At 42.3% G+C, this 20,660-nt stretch overlaps 1 protein-coding gene across 7 annotated transcripts in view; it reads left to right on the top strand.

Moving 5' to 3' along the window:
• Positions 1–20,660, top strand: part of RFX8 (regulatory factor X8) — a 264,352-nt gene that overhangs the window by 227,354 nt on the left and 16,338 nt on the right. For 6 of the 7 annotated variants that reach the window (XM_040454062.1, XM_040454061.1, XM_040454065.1 and 3 more), the window contains 5 exons: positions 10,487–10,550; positions 14,766–14,876; positions 15,464–15,541; positions 18,373–18,486; positions 19,358–19,508. In XM_040454062.1, coding sequence (XP_040309996.1) covers positions 10,487–10,550; positions 14,766–14,876; positions 15,464–15,541; positions 18,373–18,486; positions 19,358–19,508 — 518 coding nt within the window. Of the gene's footprint in view, positions 1–10,486; positions 10,551–14,765; positions 14,877–15,463; positions 15,542–18,372; positions 18,487–19,357; positions 19,509–20,660 lie in introns of those variants that run through there. The other variant, XM_040454067.1, reaches the window with a different exon arrangement.

Here is a 20,660-nt window from a genome sequence, read left to right as displayed (position 1 = left end):
GAAAGAAAGAAAGAAAGAAAGAAAGAAAGAAAGAAAGAAAGAAAGAAATCCAATTAGAAAATGGGCAAAAGAGGGGAGCCTGGGTGGCTCAGACAGTTAAGCGTCCCACCTTGGCTCAGGTCATCATCTCACGGTTCATGAGTTCAAGCCCCATGTCAGCCTCTGTGCTGACAGCTCAGAGCCTGGAGCCTGCTTTGAATTCTGTGTCTCCCTGTCTCTCTGCCCCTCCCCCATTCATTCTCTCTCTCTCTCTCTCTCTCTCTCTCTCTCTCTCTCTCTCTCCTTCTCTCTCTAAAAATAAATAAACATTTTTTAAAAAGTGACCAAAAGACTATACCTCTCACTGAAGAGGATATATGCAAATAAACAGATGAATGATCAGTGTCATTAATCATTATGGAAATGCAAAATACACTTCAGTGAAATACAAACACACACCTGTCAGATTGACTACAATAAAAAAACAGCAAAACCACCAAATGCTGGTGAGGATTCAGAGAAGCTAGATCACTCTATACATTGGTGGTAGGAATGCAAAATAGTGTGGCAGTTTTAATAAAACTAAACATACAATTAACATCCAAACCATCAATTGTACTCTTGGACATTTATCCCCACACAAATGAAAATTTATATCCACATAAAAACTTGTAAATTGATGTTCATAGCAGCTTTCTTTATAATAGCCAAATATTAGAATCAGTCCTGATATTTTTCATTAAGTGAATGTTTAAACAAACTCTGGTACATCTATACCATGGAATATTACTCAGTAACAAAGAGGAACAAACTATTGATAGAATAGCTTGGATGAATCTCTAGATGCTGAATGAAAAAAACTCCTGTCTCAAAAAGTTCCATACCTTATGATTTCATCGATAAAACACTTTGAAATGACACAACTTTTAAACAGAAGACAGGAGTGCCTGGGTGGTTCAGTTGATTAAGTGTCTAACTCTTAATTTTGGCTCAGGTCATGATCTCAGTCTGTGGGATCAAGCCCTGCATCAGGCTCTGTGCTGACAGAGACAGAGCCTGCTTGGTAATTTCTCTCTCCCTCTCTCTTCTCCTCCCCCAAGCTTGCTTGCTCTCTCTCTCAAAATAAATAAACTTTAAAAATAAAAATAAAAAAAATAAATGGAGGACAAATTGGTGGTTGTCAGGGACCTGGGAATGAAGAAGCAACAGAGGGATATGGTTATGGAGGGGCAACACAAGGATCCTTACGATCAGGAGAATGTTCTGTATCTTGTCAGTGATGATGGATACACAGATCTCTATAGGTGATAAAAGTGTATAGCACTGAATATACACAAAAATGAGTTAAAGTTGAACTAGGGAAGTCTGAGAGAGATCAGTGAATTGTATCAATGCCAATATCCAGGTTGTGATATTGTACTGTAGTTTTGCAAAATGTTACCCTTGGGGGAAATTAGGCAGATTAGAAAGCTCTCTAAATCACTTCTTACTACTTGTCAATCTACAATTACCTCAACTAACATTTCAATTTCAGGGGTGCCTGGATGGCTCAGTTAGTTAAGAGTCCAACTTCAGCTTAGGTCATGATCTCACAGTTCGTGGGTTCAAGTCCTGCACTGGGATCTCCGCTCTCAGCACAGAGCCCGCTCTGGATCTTCTGCTTCCCTCTCTCTGCCCTTACCCTGTTTGCTCTCTCTCTCTCTCTCTCTCAAAAATAAATAAAAACATTTAAAAGTTTAAATTTCCAATAATAAGGCAGACCTAATCCTACATGATGACAGGTCCCATGAAGTATCCCCACAGAAATCTGCCCATTTCTCAAGGTCATATCTCCAGATGTCCTATTGTTTCTTCTGCTCAAGAGCCCATTCTCTCTTCTTACAGAGTTCAGGTCTTTATTTCAAAGCACTCTCCTGCACGTTCATCTTCCTCTGGAGAGCTTAAATTGCCTCATTACCTTAACCGAGCCAGGAAGCATACAATGGTAGGAGCCCCAGACCCCACACACCTGGAAGTCTTCAGCCCCAGTGGGCTCAGGGCAGCCGGCTGCCTGGCTACTCAGGCACCTTTTTCCATTTGCCATCAAAAACGTGACTCCCCCCGCAACCCGGTGTTAAATACAGAGCGGGAACCCCCAGCAAACCACAGAGGAGTGTATTCGTAGTTCCCAAAAGTTGAATGCCCCAGTGAAGCAGGCCTGATTTACAAAAACTTTCTTATGAACATTTGCCAAAGAGAAAAATAGGAATCTGAATTCTTGGTTTTTGTTGTTGTTGTCATTGTGGGGTTTTTTTTCCCCCTTTTTTGTAAGAGTATGCCTTGTTGGGGCGCCTGGGTGGCTCAGTCGGTTGAGAGTCCGACTTCGCTCAGGTCACGATCTCACGGTCCGTGAGTTCGAGCCCCGCATCAGGCTCTGTGCTGACAGCTCAGAGCCTGGAGCCTGCTTCAGATTCTGTGTCTCCCTCTCTCTCTGGCCCTCCCCCCGTTCATGCTCTGTCTCTCTCTGTCTCAAAAATAAATAAATGTTAAAAAAAAAAATTAAAAAAAAAAAAAAAAAAGAGTATGCCTTGTTAGGAGCATCTTAGAGTGGAATGTACTCCAAACCCAGCAACAAGCCTCTGAGTCATTGAACTGTGTGTACGCTGTTCCATGGCATCCTGTTTGTCTTTTGTTCCCCTCTGGACCTTGCTTTAAGGAAAGAAACGGAAACGCCAATAAAAGCATCAGCACTGAGAGATTTGGCCAGGAACCAGGGATGGTAGCAAAGGGGTGGCTTTGGGGGATTCTGCTTCCTCTTCACCACCATCCCCCAACACTACAAAGAAGCATGTAATAATCTAATTAAGATTAATTTAGTCTCAGGGCGTCTGGGTGGCTCAGTCAGTTAGGCATCTGACTTCAGCTCAGGTCATGATCTCACGCTTCTTGGGTTCAAGCCCCACATCAGGCTCTCTGTTGTCAGCACAAAGCCTGCTTCTGATACTCTGTCCCCCTCTCTCTCTGCCTCTCCTCTGCTTGCATGTGCTCTCTCCCTCAAAAATAAATAAACATTAAAAAGATGTTTTTAAAAATAAAATAAATTAAATTAAATTAGTCTCAAAATAAACCCTTATCTCCTCCTCATGTCCTCCATGTTGCACCTCCAAAGGCCCATCAGTATAGAAACTATGATGCCCAGGTCTCTGACACCATCCATGTCACCCCTCCCTCCACGCAAGCAGAAGCAGCAGGAGGACATGATCCAGAGCCAGGGACTATGGCACTGAGGATCCCCTTAACTGGACACTTAAATAGGTAGCCTAGGAGCAGATCGGGGATTTCAGCGTGTCAACAACATTCGTTTGCAGAGGGGTAGGGCGGGACTTGCGCTGAATTTTGCTAAAAAACTGCTGAGGCAGCGTCTACCCTGAACCAAGCAGAGACCAAGATTTGATTTCTAAAGCAAATGAAAAGTTTGAGACTTTTTTTTTTTTTTTAAAGAAAAATGACTATAAATATGCAGTGTGTACCATATGAAAAGGACCCCTTCACAAAATCCAGAACTTTTCCCTCCTGCTCCTCTCTCTGGGGTAACATAATTTTACAGGGAATTGGCCTCCCCAGATTCCAATCTTGTTTAGCTGGCATCCAGACTGAGACTTGGAGCTGGGTATAATTGCTGACCTAGAAACTCACTGCAGAATTGAGGCCAGAGTATAAAATGCTTTATTATTGTCTGGGGAGAAGTGGGGAATGGGGAGAGAGAGAGAGAGAGAGAGAGAGAGAGAGAGAGAGAGAGAACATGCATGCATGTATTATGGTCACATCTAGAGAAACAACCCAGATTAATTCACTGTTATTCTCTACCTCTCAGACAAAATCCCCGTTAATATGTCCCAAGGAAAGCTTTTTTGTCATTTTGCAAATAGATGAATCCCATTCTACCTAATGTAGATTCTGAAATCAACTGTACAGAGTCTCATATTTCCTTCAGGAAATATGGAAGCTAACCCTTGCCCTCATTCCTCCCCCAAGAAACCTCTGCCCACCTCTCTCTCTCTCTCTCTCTCTCTCTCTCTCTCTCTCTCTCTCAGCTTTTCCAACTTGAGATATTAAAGGCCTTTAAAAAGCTTCTAAAATTGTGCCTTCAACATTCCGTGCCTTTGTTCTTCAGTCCTTTGTTCTTCTGCCAGCTCAAGAGCCAAGAGCCCAGGGGGCTGCCTCGGTGGGCCCCAGAGCCTGTGGAATCCAGGGCTGTGGGTCCACAGCTGGCTAGTTGTGCCAACAAAGCAGAAAGGCGAAGTTTCGTCTTTCAGACCACACCACCCTGGAGGAGAATGAGTTCACAGGGAGCTGTCAGCCTGGCAACTGTGGGTTCCACAGACCTAATGATGTCAGAGAGAACACCAGCAGCTTCTTCAGAGTCTTTCTCTAGCCCCGAGAAAGGCTTCTTTTCCTTCTGTTTGTGCAGCCATGGCACGGGGCAGGAGTTGAGCCTTCCTGGCTCTGATGAGCCCCAGAGGGCCCAACTCTTAGGTACTAATAAGGTATCCAAGTTGCAACCCGCTTTTTGGCCCTGTCCACCCTATGGTTTTCAAGGCTAGTTAGAACGTGTTAAGGTTAAAAAAAATAACGCATTACCTGATTGCTGCCTGGCAGTTCAAAAAACATACATGTGGAGAATTATATCCTAGACTGCACCCTTGCTTGGAAAAGATTTTGAAAGCAGGTAACGCTCCTAAGCTCGCAAACACTGGACAATCTAATTTGCTCAAAGCATCCCCTCACTCACCCATCTCCAGCCAGAGATGCCCGCTATAAGGCCACACGTTTGCTGTCTGCCAGTGGAGCTTGACTTCTGCTTGCTGAGTTTTACCCCAGGAGGGTGAATATAAATGAATTAGACTTTCAACACTTTCAAAGGTGTTTCCTGCGGTCACCATTTTGCAATTAAGTTGTTCATAAAGTCTAATGGGTCAGGGTACAGTTAAGCAGTATAAAAAGCAACAGCCCCCAATGCAGAACATGACTAATCTACGACACTCAGCAAACCAGTTTTACAAATAAGGTAGTTCTTTATTTTAAGTTTCCAAAACCTGACATCTTACTTTGTCCTTCTTGTGTACATTATTTTTCATCCTACCTGTACCTCTTGTAAGACAGAATGGTAGAAGAGGTATAGAGATGAGGCTCTGAAGTCAGGGCCGGGTTTCTAGCTCTTTGAATTGTTTCTCTTTTCCAATATATAAAATGGGGATAATAACGAGTTATTATCTACCTACCTCGTGGATTGTTGGAAGAATTTAGGTAATACCAAGTAAAGCACTTAGCAATGAGTAAGTGCTCAGTGGATTGCAGTGATTAGTATCATTAGTATAAGCAAAATTATATCGAAGAAAGCTTTTTTGCAATCCTAACAACACATGTCTTTATATGAATACATATGCTTACTATTTCAGTTTTAGTTACAAAAATATTCATTAAGTTCATCCTAATGAATGAAACCTCCTAATCATCTCCTAATGAAACCGAACTAATTAATTCATGTGCTTAGAGGAAAACTTGAAATTAGATCCTTTAATGATCGGAAGATGAAGCACCTTGGCTTTGCATTCTGACACCAAACAATGGTCCACGAATTAGGTTTTATTACATTTTTATCCTCTTACCTTTGTAATTGCTTCAAGTTGTTTCACTGCTGTTGGAGTGATTTGAGAGGACAAATTACGAGGCCAACATGATGTAAATGAAAGCCTGGATTAATGACAAATGATGTCAAAACCTGAGAATGTGAATGCAAATTGTAGTTAAACTAAAAGAAAGTCAAATGCCAAAAAGCTAACACCGCATTTGAAAGATTTTATGGGGGAAAGAAAAAGATGAGTTGTGTGCCATGTAATGACGTCTCCATCCTCTTCACGCTGGATCCTTCTTTAGCCAAATTGATCATAAAAATTAATTAAAGTAAAATGTGGTTCTCTTGCTGTGTCTACACTGCACTGAGTGAAGTGGACAATTTGTAGGGCCCCAGAAGAGCCTTCCTCCACTCTCCCTGCATGAGGCCCAGAAAAAAATCTTCTAACCATCATGTAGACCTTGGAGGGCTTGGAGTCCACGTGACCACAAAGGATATGGGCTCTGGGAGCTGGAACAGATTTTGGGGGTCATCAAAGCCCATCTCTTCCCTGTATAGGGTTGGAAAATTGAGGCCTTCAAAGCAACAAGCTTCAAGCAACAAGCTTAAGGCCACATCTCAAGTCAGGGGCAGAGCTTGACAAGGATGCCTATTCTATTGTACTATGCGAATTCTCAGCCTTCCTTCTTCCTGAGTCTCTCTCCCTCCATTTCCAGCAGACCCTTTGCAGCACCTCCTGACCCCATTCCCTATCCTGAATAGCTAAATCCTGACATCCTGGGTCTGGTCCAAGTTGTGCCCTGTGGAGCATGAGCTGAGGGGACTGCTCACAACACAAGGGACATCACTGGGCAGACTCGATTCGGCACCATGAAAGCGTCTCAGGCCTCAGGGAATGATGGAAGAAGACATCTTAGACTGGAAGCCCTTCCTTCATGGCAAAGCTGGCTCTGGATATCAGTGTGGTTTTATTAGAACCATATTTTAGCAATGACTATGCTTTTAACCACAACCTAATAAATGGCCCACGGGACTGAATCAAAACCACACCTGGAAAGTGATGCAGTGGCAGTGACCCCTAGAACATGAGACTATCCTGGCTGGCACTCTGAGAGCTGAAAGTGTCACCTCCAATGCTGTTTTGGCCTCCCTACCGTCACTGCCCCTCCTCTTGAGTAGTAGACCCCACCTGTCTACCACAGTCTCCAGTTCTAGCCCAACCCAGCCTCATGTAAAGATTAAAGCATGGAGCCAAGACCTGCAATGTCCATTCAGCCTAGTTGGCCAGATCTTCTGGATGCCAATGCCCTTGTCTTGGGTCTCCACAGATCTCCCTCTTGGCACAAGGCTGGTCTCCAACATTGATCCTCTGCTCACTTGCTTTGTAGTCTGCTCTGATACTGCCTCCTTCTCTCCCACTAGCTGGTGCATACTTTCATGCATCTTTGCTTGAAGGTTTGAGACTGTATAATTTTTTAAAGAAATAAATAGGATTGCACCAAACCTAGACCCATGTTGTGAGCCATTGACCTGAACTAAGGCATCCCAAGGTTGGAAGAGGCTGCCTTGCCATTCTTCTGAATAAGCAAGCTGTCTGTCTGGCCAGATGCAGATGGGCACTTTTTTTTTAACATCTCTCTCCAAAGTTGACAAATTTTATTTTTCCTGTCACCATTGTTTAAAAGCATAAAATCCCCCAATTTAAATGGTACAAAAATAAAATAGCTCCCCAGTGAGGATAGTTAGGTTGTATCCCCTAGTCTGATACCTAAAGGCTATAGTGCAGGGAGTTCCCCTTCAGTCTTCCTTTTCACAGCAAGGAGGGTAACGCCACCCTCCTTTTGATAGCTGTTGAATTAAACTCGTATTCTATATTGAACACATGGAAGAACCTGGGAGTTACATTTATAAATCCTAAATAATTGAGAGTGTCACTCTCAATTGAATGGCTTCCAAAGCTATCAGAATCAGGGTTGAGGCAGAGGGGGTGAGCAATAAGGTGGAGGGTTTCCCTTCTCATTCCTTTAAGTCCAAAACTAAACCTTCTAGCTTCCAGACTCCTGTTTGTAAGTATCTAAAGGAATTTCCCGTGAAGATTGCTGTCATCGTCCAAAGAGTTTAGTAAGTGCTGTCCAAGTACAGTGTTGTGATAAGTACCAACCAGATGGGGTAGCTAATCACAAAGGAAACTCTCCTGAGCTTATCAAGGTACCAATTTACAGGCATGTAACTGTTGAACTAACAAGAGGATAGCATGGACCTCATGACATATGTTCTCCTAACACCCTATATTTCAACTGTCTTAACTCCCACTCAATGTCTTTGCAATTATTTGTATATTTTTTTTTCCTCTACAGAGGCTATCACCTCTGTAGAAAATATTAGGAGTAGCATATTAACACAATGTAGACTTGTAGAGAAATGACTCTACCTCCAATTTAGTGGAGGAAAGCCTCACAAATGATTTTTAAGACATTTCTTAAAGGCTGATGACTATATACTTTTATTTAACTTCCTTGTCTATTAGCCCTTTACTCAGTGAACTGCCATTTCTGACATTTTCTTCTGTTTTATTTCAATCTACATTTTATCCAATGTTTTTATGTATTGTTTGTTGGTCTTGTTGATGTAGTGTCCCAGAATTTGTGTGGCAATGGGCTATTTACAAATTTTACCTGGAGAAACTCCATCATGTTGCATGCCTACCCAAGAGATCATTGAGATATGACAAGTGGAATTCTTCACGTGTGGCTCTCCTTGCATCATCCATCAATCCATCATACTACGTGGAGGGGGTATATATGTATCTCCCCTCCAGGTTGAACAGATCCCACATTCTGAAACTCTCTTGCCATTAAGCACTCCAAAGTACAATTCCCATTGTGATAACAACTCTTAGTGGAAGGTTAAGAGGGTGGCTTTCCAGTGCTTTTGATCCAGACCCTGAATCTATTTGCCCTGTTTTGAAATAGACTATTATGTGGAAACATTGATTAGATGGGTATCAAGTATTGTGCCCAGGTTTCCACACCTTGGGTTGGACACAAACCTTCAGCAGAGAGTTTCCGGGTTTTGGAGAGGCCGAGCAGGACCAGAGTCTCTCCCTGTGTGAGATTAAAGCTATCTACCTCCATCTCCCCTGCTCCCCCTGATTCTCGCCTCCTTCTAGGCCATCTCATTCATGACCATTGCCTTAACAACAGATGTTGGCAAGGATGTAGAGAAAGAGGAACCCTTTTGCACTGCTGGTAGGAATGCAAACTGGTTCAGCCACTCTGGAAAACAGTATGGAAGTTCCTCACAAAATTAAAAATAGAACTACCCTATGACCCAGCAATTGCACTACTAAGTATTTATCCAAAGGGTACAAGTGTGCTGTTTCAAAGGGTCACATGCACCCCAATTTATAGCAACTCTATCAACAATAGCTAAAGTATGGAAAGAGCCCAAATGCCCATCGACAGATGAATGGCTAAAGAAGATGGAGTATTACTTGGCAATCAAAAAGAATGAAATCTTGCTATTTGCAACAACGTGGATGGAACTAGAGGGTATTATGCTAAGCGAAATTAGTCAGAGAAAGACAAATATCATATGACTTAACTTATATGTGGAATTTAAGATACAAAACAGATGAACATAAGGGAAGCAAAAAGAATATGAAAACAGGGAGGGGGGAACAAAAACATCAGAGACTCTAAAAGATAGAGAACAAACTGAGGGCTGCTGGAATGATAGTGGGTGAGGGGAAGGGCTAAATGGGCACAAGGCATTAAAGAAGACATTTGTTGGGATGAGCACTGGGTGTTATATGTAGGAAATGAATCATTGGAGTCTACTCCTGAAATCATTATTGCATTCTATGCTAACTAACTTGGATGTAAATTTTTTTTAAAATGACTATTGCCTTGCTTCCAGAAGCAGAGCACTAGCCCACTGCCTTCCTCTTCTCTTTGTATGATTACATAAAGTTGAAACAGTCATGTATGAGGATGTGTATTGACTTGGAGTGGACAGAGTAGCCACAGCTCTGAGGATTGTGGGGGCACTGGGGAAAAAAATGTCATTTCCTCTGGCATCCACAGAAAACACATTCCTTTTGAAAAAGGGGTCATCTCTGGGCTACCAGTTTCTCAAATACCTGGAATTAAAGGAAAATGTACCAGAATGTATAGATAGGACTGAATCTGTTCTCTATGACATATGAATATCTCCATTATATAAGGTATGAATCCAAGAGGCATGGTGAAATAGGACATACATGTCATTATTCTCACTTTCCTCATTCTGTGAAGGTGCTCTGCTATATCCATCCACTCAGAGGATATTCTCATATATGAATTGATAATTTTAAAAGCCCCAAATCAGGGGCACCTGGGTGGCTCAGTCAGTTAAGCATCTGACTTCGGCTCAGGTCATGATCTCACGCTTTGTGGGTTCAAGCCCTGTGTTGGGCTCTGTGCTTGGAGCCTAGAGCCTGATTTGTATTCTGTGTCTCCCTCTCTCTCTCCCCTCCCCACCCCCGGCTCAAAAATAAGTAAACATTAAAAAGTTTTTTAAAAAGCTCCAAATCAGAAAGTATAAGATTTCATTTCCATGATGATTTTTCTTTTCTCTCAGGAGCAAGTTCTACCTATGATGACATCATAAATTTACTTCTAAGGAGAATAAACCTCTCAAAAGAAATACATGGTTACCCCAGTTATAGAAATTGATTTTTTTAACTCCAAGCAGGTGCTAATCACCAGTCATGTATAGAAGCTTGGAAGAGAGTTTTGAAATACAAGTTATACCCCATATAAGTAAACTTGCTGCAAAAAAAAACACTTCATACTTATGCTCAGAAACAGGTGGCTTACTAAAATTATTTCTCTGTTATCTGTTCTGTCACAGTGGAGATATCATTGCCTTTGAAAAATCTACTAACTATAACAGCATTATCCAACAAGAAGGAACAGTGAGTATGGAATAAAATAAATTTACTATAATAGAGCCTGCAATATTCAGTAATTGCCTGATTAGATGCAAGTGTTTTCCTATGTTTAATGTTCTTAGTATGTGTGGCCCTTAACCACTCACCCATTTTACCAGTGTTGTTGATTATCCACCATGTACCTACCACACCCTATGCTGGGACAGGTGTCCTTAAGGAGCATATTGTTTTGCTGCACATCAGCTGTTTGTGTTTCTTTTGCTATAATTAAGAAGGATGTTTAGGTTGTTGGCAATAAATTTGTGTGAAAATGTCTCCATATTACAGTTATAGCTTTTTGAATTATGACACCAGAACTATTAATAGCTAATCTATGACATCATGAGTTGAATTTTGCTTAAGTTGGCCAAGACGACACGATAGTACTTTGATACTGTCTTGTTGAGAGGGTCATTGAATGGGTAACTTTTTTGAAAACTTGTTTTGTGACAAGCATTCTTGAGGACTGAATGGGGTGTGAGAGAAAAGTAAAAACAAACTCCCTATACGTGAATAGAATACAGTTTCATGGTTGGGAAACTGAGATAGACATGAAACAACCGGTGTACTGTGGAATAGGCAGGGTAGGCTGTAGGTGGATTGGGAAGTCCAAAGTGGGATTGGGGGGAAAATGTTGCAGTGGGCCAGAGTGACTAGGGAAGGTTTCATGGAAGAGGTGGCCTGTGTTCATTTCCTATTGCCACTGTAACAAATCTAGCACAAATTTAGTGGCTTAAAACACAAACTGATTTTCTTACAGTTCTGGAGGTCACAGTCTGATATGGTTCTCACCAGGCTAAGATCAAAGTGCTGGCTACAGTCTTTCTGGGGGATGGAGGGGAGGATCTATATCTTGTCTTTTCAGCTTTTGAGGCTGCCTATGTTCCTTGGCTCATGGCTCCTTTCTCAGTCTTCAAAACCAGCAAAGGCGGGCTAAGTCCTCACGCTGCCATCTCTCTGGTTCTTTGAAGCTTGGAAGGGCTCCCCCTGTTAAGAACCCTTGTGATTACATTGGGGCTGCCTGGATGCTCCAGATAATCTCCCTATCTCAAGGTCCTTAACGTTAATCACATCTGCAAAAAAAAAAAAAAAAAAAAAAAAAAAAAAAAAAAAAAAAAAAAAAATCACATCGCCATCTAAGGTTCTGGGGATTAGGATGTGGATATCTTCGGGCAGTCATTAGTCTGTCTGCCATACTGTTCTTGAGCTGATCCTGGAGGGGTCACTCAGATCTTCTTTTAGGAGGCATTCATCTTGAGAGTGTAGCTTGCATTCACGTTAGGAAGTGTGTGGGCAGTGAGGAGCTGGAGGTGAGGATTTGGGGAAACCGTAGGCTCTGGGTGGGATCAGATGGCAAATAGCTAGTCAAAGCCAGGCTGGGGAATTTAGATTTGAGACTGTAGGCCACCACTGAGGCAACTTTAGAAGGAGAACGACAGGATACATTTGCTTTGGGAGTGATAATTGAGGGAGCAGTGTATTCAAGGATGCAGAAAGGACCAAAGGCATCCAGGAGAATTGATAGGGGAAGCAGATAATACCTAGTAGATCGGGTGTTGATGGAAAGGGTCCCCCATTGTACCTCCAGGGTGAGACACATTGTATGTGCTTACTAAAGATTACAATGAGATTTGTTTAGAACTACTGAAAATTCCAAACTGCATTTGATATGCCTGGAAAATCTAAATAGAATTTCTCATTTTTTCTTTGTCATTTGCTGAACTATTTCTGCAGAATGGGAATCCCTCTGATTCTTTCCTGAATGCCTTCTCCTGAAGAAATTCCACTTCAGTGGTTCTGTAATAAACTTTCACTTTAGATTTCTGATTATGTATATTATAAAGAAAAGATTTCAATCATGATTTTAAAACATTTTTCTTTCCTGAAAGATCAATTGTTTTCATAGGAAGAGCTGGAAAGGAATTAACTTCAGGAACACATAACTTTGCTTTTTATTATTATTTTTTGGTAATCAATTACTTTTACATGGTCCTTGTAATGATTTCTTACATTACTACAATAGTACATATACAGACTTTGAACAGGTAGAACAGTGATGCATTTGCCATGTTGAAATGTAGAGATTTCTGCAGTGAGACAGAGAATAGTCTGACTGGAACTATGCTTCTCCACTTGAGCGTGCATAAGGCTCACTAAGGAGGCAGACTAAAATGATAGATTGCTGGCCTCATCTGATCCACTAGGGCCCTAGAGATATGAACCCCAATTGCTCCCAGGGATTCTGATGTGGATGGTTTCAGGACCACACCTGAGAAGCACTGGCTTTGATAACAGAAACATAAGCCTCAGGAGCATTGATGAATACAGGAGGTCAGGGTGTGCTGTGGAGAAAATGGATGTAGTTAGGGTAAGATGTGGTAGGTAAGAGAAGCCAGCCCAGAGTTGGACTGGATGATTCCTTAGTGCTTCTCTAATAGAAGATTAATGACCAGGACAGTGAACTCCATGAAATAGCCCCATTTTTCTTGATGACCCACACCCACATGCTAGAAGAGCTCTCCATCCAATGACTCCAAATGAAGCCAGTGTTCCAAAGTGGTAGGAATGAAGGTTGAATAGCACCCAGTGCAAACCCAGTGAGAATCAAACAGCACCCAAAGGAAATGACATTTTTGGAGCTGTTACCTTTCTACATGACTATGTATTTATTTAGACACATATACCTCTATTTTTATTTAAAAATATATATCAATAAGGCGAATTTCAACTTGGCATCTTCACAATATTAAGTGCATACTGTGCATTTTTCCAAGGAGAGGAACAATTGCTTTCATCAGAATCTCAAAGAGATTCAGGACCACAAAGAGTTAAGTAGTACAGATTTTAGGACACTAAGAAGGCTGTTGACCATGACCCCTAATCTTCTCTGATCCTCACTGTGATGTAGGTTGATAACAAGGAAACATGAGAGGAGGAAGCTGGTAATGTCTGTTCTCGAGTATGTGCAGCACTGTGTGGGATGGGAGCTGAGTGCTACTCCTATCCATAAGGGTGGGTGCAGGTGGTTCGAAGGCCACTCTGCCCTCAGGTGGCTTGCAGACAGGAACATACTGCAAACCCACATAAACAATCTACTAAGCAAGATATAAGTGAGTAGCTCAGTAAGGCTCTAAGTATATAAGATCTGAGAAAGCTAAGGATGAAATATTGATCTTAGAACTGTACTGTCACAGAGCACCATTGAGTTGGAGAGACACTGAAGACGAAAACCCTCATGCTTGTTGTAATCAAACGTGGCGGGCTATGCCATCTCAATTTCCAACTCAAAGGAATGATTTCATCCTACTCTATTGAAAATGGGAATTATTTGGGGCGCCTGGGTGGCGCAGTCGGTTAAGCGTCCGACTTCAGCCAGGTCACGATCTCACGGTCCGTGAGTTCGAGCCCCGCGTCAGGCTCTGGGCTGATGGCTCGGAGCCTGGAGCCTGTTTCCAATTCTGTGTCTCCCTCTCTCTCTGCCCCTCCCCCGTTCATGCTCTGTCTCTCTCCCAAAAATAAATAAACTTAAAAAAAAAAAAAAAAGAAAATGGGAATTATTTAAAAGTAGTTCAGGAAAATCTTGAAGAAATCACTTAAAATAAAACCAATGTCCTTCAATCAAGAGTGATCATGCCTTCCCTTGCTCAAAGGGGACAGCAGGAAGGAATGTTGAATTTGCTTTCTGCCATGTTACCTTTTTTCCTCCTTGATGGAAACATTTTACCATTCTGTAATTTGTACTTCTAAAGGCTGTGCTCTTCATTTTCCTTGGTAGTTAGCCCTGAGATTTCTAATATGGGCATCATGACCTAGACAGGATCCGGTTTTATTCCAAGGAGGGACAGTTATATAGACAAGGATTATATAAATGCATTTGTGGTATTAAATTATTCATACATAATATTTTTATCACGTTACTATATAGCACTTGTAATACATGACTGCAAGAGTGATACATCTGAGTAATATACTCAGTTCTGACTGCTTCCTGATGACCATAGTTTATAGAATTATAGGACAAAGATAATATCACTTCGAATGAAATAAGGGGGAAAGTTGCTGGATCAATGATATATCCAGAGTGTGTATAAAAGTTTGCATAGAACATTAACCTGTAGTAGCAATGTGATCATGACATGGTTTATATGCAAGAAAATTCATTTATTTTGAAGAAATAATCCATGTATAAATGGTTTCTAGTGTGAAAATCATTCACCGATAAAGACAGACCCCATTGGATCCCCTTTGTCTGAATTCCGGAGATGTCCATTCTGGGAGCAAGAACTGGCAAAGAAGTACTCCTACAAAATGGTAGGCTTGCACACATGGGGGAAAGTAACTTTTCACACATTTGATGCCTAGGGGAATAGATGTCTTCTTATTTTGTTGTGATCATTTGAACCAGATGGAGTACGTTTGCCTTCTGCCAGACCTGTGAGCACCAACGTTCCCTCGGGGGGCTTGGTGTCAGTCAGGAGGTTCAGGTCTTCCCCTCACATCTTACAGAAAGGCTCCACCTAGGACCACTTTGTCATTAGAGTGAGGGCTTCCCTATGACAGAGCAGAGAACAGATATGCAGGTTTTCTAGAAGCTGGGACTGGGGAACATGGAGGGGCAAACTGGGGTTTAGGGAGAAAGATGTCAGATATCGGTGGCCTCTTTAGTGGATGGTACAGACCCTAGAGTTATGACATCAAAATTGAAGCTATGTCAATGTTAGGCCAATAACATGTATGCATTGCTACACATAAATAAACAACACTGGAAGAGCTCAGCTACTGTTATATCAGAATTGCGACATGAGTAGCGGACTCTAAGGGCTTAGAAAGATTCTTTGAGAATCAGTTCATTCTGGAAGTGCCCCTAAAACTGAAATGATTTTCCATATCCTTCCTAGATGGCCTTTCTTGCTGATGAATACTACAACTATTGCCAAGAGATTTTACAAAACGTGAGGAACCAAGAACTTGAGAGGGTAGGGTTTTATCTATAAAACACAAGTATTTATGACTCATCATTAATCATTGTACTTGAAAAGACCCCTCAAGGGATGTCAAGTAGTAATTTATTGCACTGAAGTGCTTAGAAGGCAGCTATTTATAGTTATTGAGGTGATACCTGAGGTGATATTTTTATTCAGTTTATTCATTTGGAAATTTTCCAAGGTGCTAATATAACCTTATGCTTCAAATATAATTCAGCTATTTTTTAAGATGTAATTCCTGCTGATTTTGAATAAAGTGTTGGTAACATTATTCACCCTAGAATTTTCCGTAACACTAAAGAGTCATTTTACTGATAACCTGCTAACTGAAAAGGAAGCAAGACTTTGAAGCAGGGTCATCTATGTTGTAATGATTGGATGATTTTATTCTAGAATTGGCTGTGAAAAATATGAGCAAATCTTTTAACCATTCTGAATTTTATCTTTTGCCATAGAAAATCCAGGGGAACAAGTGCACATTTAAATGAAAATTTTTTTGATGCCTAGTGTTTTAAGTACTTCAATTTTGGGTGATAATGTTCATTTGGCATGAGTTCATTTAGTACTTATTGTGTGTAAAACATTACAGTGAAGGAGATACCAAGGTGTTTTCAGGATGGCCTTTGTCCTACTAATGCAATTTTATAAATATCCATCCACATTGGATATCTAATATACTCCTTTCCTTCATTTGCTCATCAAACATTAACTTAATTCTTACCCTGTGACTAGAACCATTTCTGGAACTAGGGAACGTATTCTTCATAAGGCTTATAGTCTGGTACTAAAAGGAGCAATACAAGCCAATAAATATGATACAATATGGCAAGTTCTAGAATGGCAGTTTGATTGGATTGTTTTGGGTGCCAGGAGGAAGAGTAATAAGATGGCTGAGAATCTCCCGGGGGGGGGGGGAGCCATGTTGCTGTTGATTGCAGTGAAAAAGCAGAAGTTCAACAGACTCAAAGTGCAGTAGGAAAGGGGTTCCAGGTAGAACCAATGGTGTAGGCAAAAGCAGCAAGATGTTCACAGGCAATGACATGACAGAAAGGTCACTATGACTAAATGTTAATATCTCTTAAGGAGAGAACCAGAGGGAAGGTGTGAAAGTAGTCTGGTGCTAGAAAGGGTCTCATGCCCTGTGAAGAATTCTGATTGATTGAGAAGCGGGGCAGGGGGAGCGGTTGGAGACAGTGATGCAAGATCACCATACGGGAGCAGAGGGCAGTGAGGAGGTTTTGTCATAGTCAAGGTGAGAAGTGAGGGGGGAGTTCTGGAGCAGTGACAATGACATCAGAAAAAAAGATAGACAAATTGGAGAAATATTCCTAAAGCAGATACAACAGGATTGGATGACTTTGGGAAGGATTGGTGAGAGAGTTATCAGAGATGAGCCCATGGTTGCTATCTCATTAAAACCCACCAACCCTGGGGCGCCTGGGTGGCTCAGTCAGTTGAGCGACCGACTTCAGCTCAGGTCATGATCTCACGGCTTGTGAGTTAGAGCCCCACATCGGGCTCTGTGCTGACAGCTCAGAGCCTGGAGCCTGCTTCGGATTCTGTGTGTCCCTCTCTCTCTCTGCCCCTTCCCGCTCATGCTCTGTCTCTCTCTCTGTCAAAAATAAATAAACATTGGGGGCGCCTGGGTGGCGCAGTCGGTTAAGCGTCCGACTTCAGCCAGGTCACGATCTCGCGGTCCGTGAGTTCGAGCCCCGCGTCGGGCTCTGGGCTGGTGGCTCAGAGCCTGGAGCCTGTTTCCGATTCTGTGTCTCCCTCTCTCTCTGCCCCTCCCCCGTTCATGCTCTGTCTCTCTCTGTCCCAAAAATAAATAAACGTTGAAAAAAAAAATTTTTTTAAATAAATAAACATTTAAAAAAAAAAAAACCCACCAACCCCAAAAAGCCATGCTCCAAAGTTACCAAACTGACAGTAAAAGGATTAATAATCCTCTCATCCCACTATTGTATTTTTGTTCAATATCTATGAGTCTCCTTGGAGATGTCTTCTGAAGAATTAATGCCCTGGTAACAAGATTTCAAATCACAGGTTCATCATCAGGTACTTAGAGAGTTGGACCTAACTTCCTTGGCAGCCTACATACAGGGATAGTCCTTGCCTGGAGTCATTGGCAGGTCCTCCTGTCAGGGTTTCAATGCTTCAAAATATTTGAGCTTACAAAAATCCCTGAAAGGCAAGAGTCTTTATTAGCTGGCATCTCATGTTGGTCATCTGGTTCAATAATAGAGTCTGAAGAGTCATCATGGGCAAAGATAAAGAAAAGTAAGGAAGCTGCCATTTTGTCCCACAACAAAAAGTATCTACAGAAGTCTTTAAAGAAGGCCCCTATGTAGAATGATACTGGTCCTCTTTTATCACAGAGTCTTTAGGTGAATTCTAAGTTGGCAAGGAGGAAGCCTCTTTGATTACATACAGTTACACGTCCTTCTGAGCTGACAAATAATTGAGGGAGTCAGTCAATGAACGTTTATTCTAAACTGTGGTCTGTGGTCTGTGCCCTGTGGCCAGATCTTTATCCTGTTACAATCAACAGGAGCCCCCTTGTGGTCAGAAATGGCCTTCCTTCCAGAAAACCATGAAAATTACGTTCCATGTCTTCCCATCCAACTGGCAGTTGCTCTCTGATAGGCTACTGGAAAGAATACTTCTAAAACACAGCCTGGAAGAGCTCATAGACAAAGTTTTACATTAACTGGACTGAAATTCATCCCATTATCACTTGGAGCTGATTAAATATGTAATGGGGGATTAGTCTCACCAGACACAAAATGAGTTTTTGGAGGTATGTTCTATTCCCTCATCAGGTGGAGGACTTGCTCACTTCTTTCTGGAAATCTCTGCAGCAAGACACAGTCATGCTTATGTCATTGCCTGATGTGTGCCAGCTCTTTAAATGCTACGATGTGCAGCTGTACAAGGTAGGAAGATATTTGTTTGCCTTTCCTTTCTAGAAATCGATACCAAATGCTGGGATTAGAACCACAGCCCTCCTGCTCTGCAGTCTCTGTGGTCTTCAAGCCCTCTGAGGAGTAAATAGTGGTGTTGATGGACCATGAGCCTTTTGATCTTTCCCTAAAACTCAGCTTTTTTTTTTTTTTAATTCAGCGAAAGTTACCTCATGTAAAGAAAAAGCCAATACACATGGTGACCTATGGTTCCAGTGATTACTGAACTCTGCACTAGGTCAAAGTTCTTTCTCTGGTAATTTCAACAAAAGAAGACTTTTTAGAATGAGTAATTGGAATAATTGCTTTGGAATATACCTAATTGCCAGGGTTTTCTGGTTGTTGTTGGGTTTTTGTTTTGTTTTGTTTTGTTTTGCTTGTTTGTTTGTTTGTTTGTTTGTTTGTTTTTAATGCTCTATCTCTAGAGTGGTTATCATTATTTGGGGATCAGTTATATATAATTTCTGTGGTTCTCCTTAAGCTGGCCATGAACCTTTACCTTTTACTTTATTGCCTTTTAGGAAATAGTCTAGTCCTTCAAAGTTTTTAACACAAAGGTTGAAGAACGGTGTCTGGGTTCTAAGCCCTTATGTATTTGGATTTGACCCACCTACTATTGGCTGAAATAGTGTTTCTTAACATTTTGAATCAATTAGCAATGTTTTAAGAACTTTAAAAAAAAAAAAAAACCATCCTGGCTGCACATCCTGCACAGTGAGCAGTGAGTGGCCAAGCCACTGGTGGCTTTCTCTCTGACTTTGTGGCACGTCTGACCATGGCCACTTGTAACTAGAGGACCCCTACCCTGGGTGGCAGCCACCACATCTTGACGATTCTGTTGCAGGGAATTGAGGACGTTCTCCTTCATGACTTTTTGGAAGATGTTTCTATTCAGTACCTGAAGTGTGTCCGGTTATTTAGTAAGAAATTTAAGCTGTGGCTACTTAATGCTTTGGAAGGGTTTCCCGCCCTCGTGCAGATCTCCAAACTCAAAGGTAGGTTTCAGTGAAAAAAAAAAAAAAATGAATTCTGTTGAGAGTAGATGACGTATCTGACTTTCAGACTGAGGCAGGACACCTCAGTTGTTGGGTAACTCTTCCCCTCCTGCACTAAACTGTGGTATGCAAGGCATGACCACTTCAGATCTGCTGGTGTTTGCTTTAGTGCGATGATGGGTCTTTGTGCTGATCCACCCACACCCTTTCACTATTGCCCCTTATAAATACTCACAGGGACTTCTGACAGGCCCTCCGGGATAGAGGTGCAGGGAAGGAGCTGGCCCTGCCTCCAGCCCCTGGCTGATGCGGCCTTCTCAAACCAACCCCCGAAGGCAGCCTACAGTCCTTGGGCTCACTGGCCACGCAAGCAGGGCTGACCAGGGCTCAGGCTCCAATATTCTTCCGCCTCTTTGTGCTCTGTGTGGCCTCCCGCAAGGCTTCAAAGAATATTGCTCCCTCTTTTGAAATCCCTCCCATGCCCTTAAGTTTCTTACACCTCTTGGGCCACAGGGGCATTGACACCTTTGTGGTCTCAGTCTGCCCATTGGCTTTCTAGAACACTTTCCCTTCCATCGTGCTACCAGGTGGTAGTGTCTGAATACTACTTCCCCCAGGCTGCTTGCCTGCTCCAGGACTACAATGGCTTCCTTTAAATGCCAGCATTCACCCACGTGTGTGTGACATGTTTATGGTCCTGGAAATACCCATTTTCTCCCTCCTGCCTCTGTGAGGTTTTCCACCACCACCTGTAGCTGCTTCCAACAGCCTCCCCACCAGGACCCTCCTTTTCCTGGGCCAACTTGCTCAGGGCTGAGTCTTGCTTTCTTTGCACACTGTTTGCTACCTTCTCAGAGTGCCCACATAACAGGACCATGTCTAATTTTAACCCACCAGCCCTGCACCCCTTGCTGGGTTCGGTACTCACACTGGGAATCTTGATCTCGTGTAACCCACCTGAATCATGGAACCATGACCACGAGACTGCCAGCCAAGAATCCACAGGGAGGGGGTGCTGCAGGGAATGTAAGGTCTGGAACTTGCTGTGGCAGAAGATCCATGAAGTGGGGAGACCAAGCCCCACTCCAGCTTTCCTGTGGTGGCTTTACCTCCCATCTTAACCCAACCCCGGGCTCCCTCTGTCCTTCCCAG

This window comes from Herpailurus yagouaroundi, unplaced genomic scaffold (genome assembly GCF_014898765.1).
Source record: "Herpailurus yagouaroundi ecotype Mexico unplaced genomic scaffold, PumYag 210, whole genome shotgun sequence".
Lineage (NCBI taxonomy): Eukaryota > Metazoa > Chordata > Mammalia > Carnivora > Felidae > Herpailurus > Herpailurus yagouaroundi.
Note: the sequence above shows the minus strand (reverse complement) of the source record. Positions and strands in the feature narration are given on the sequence as shown.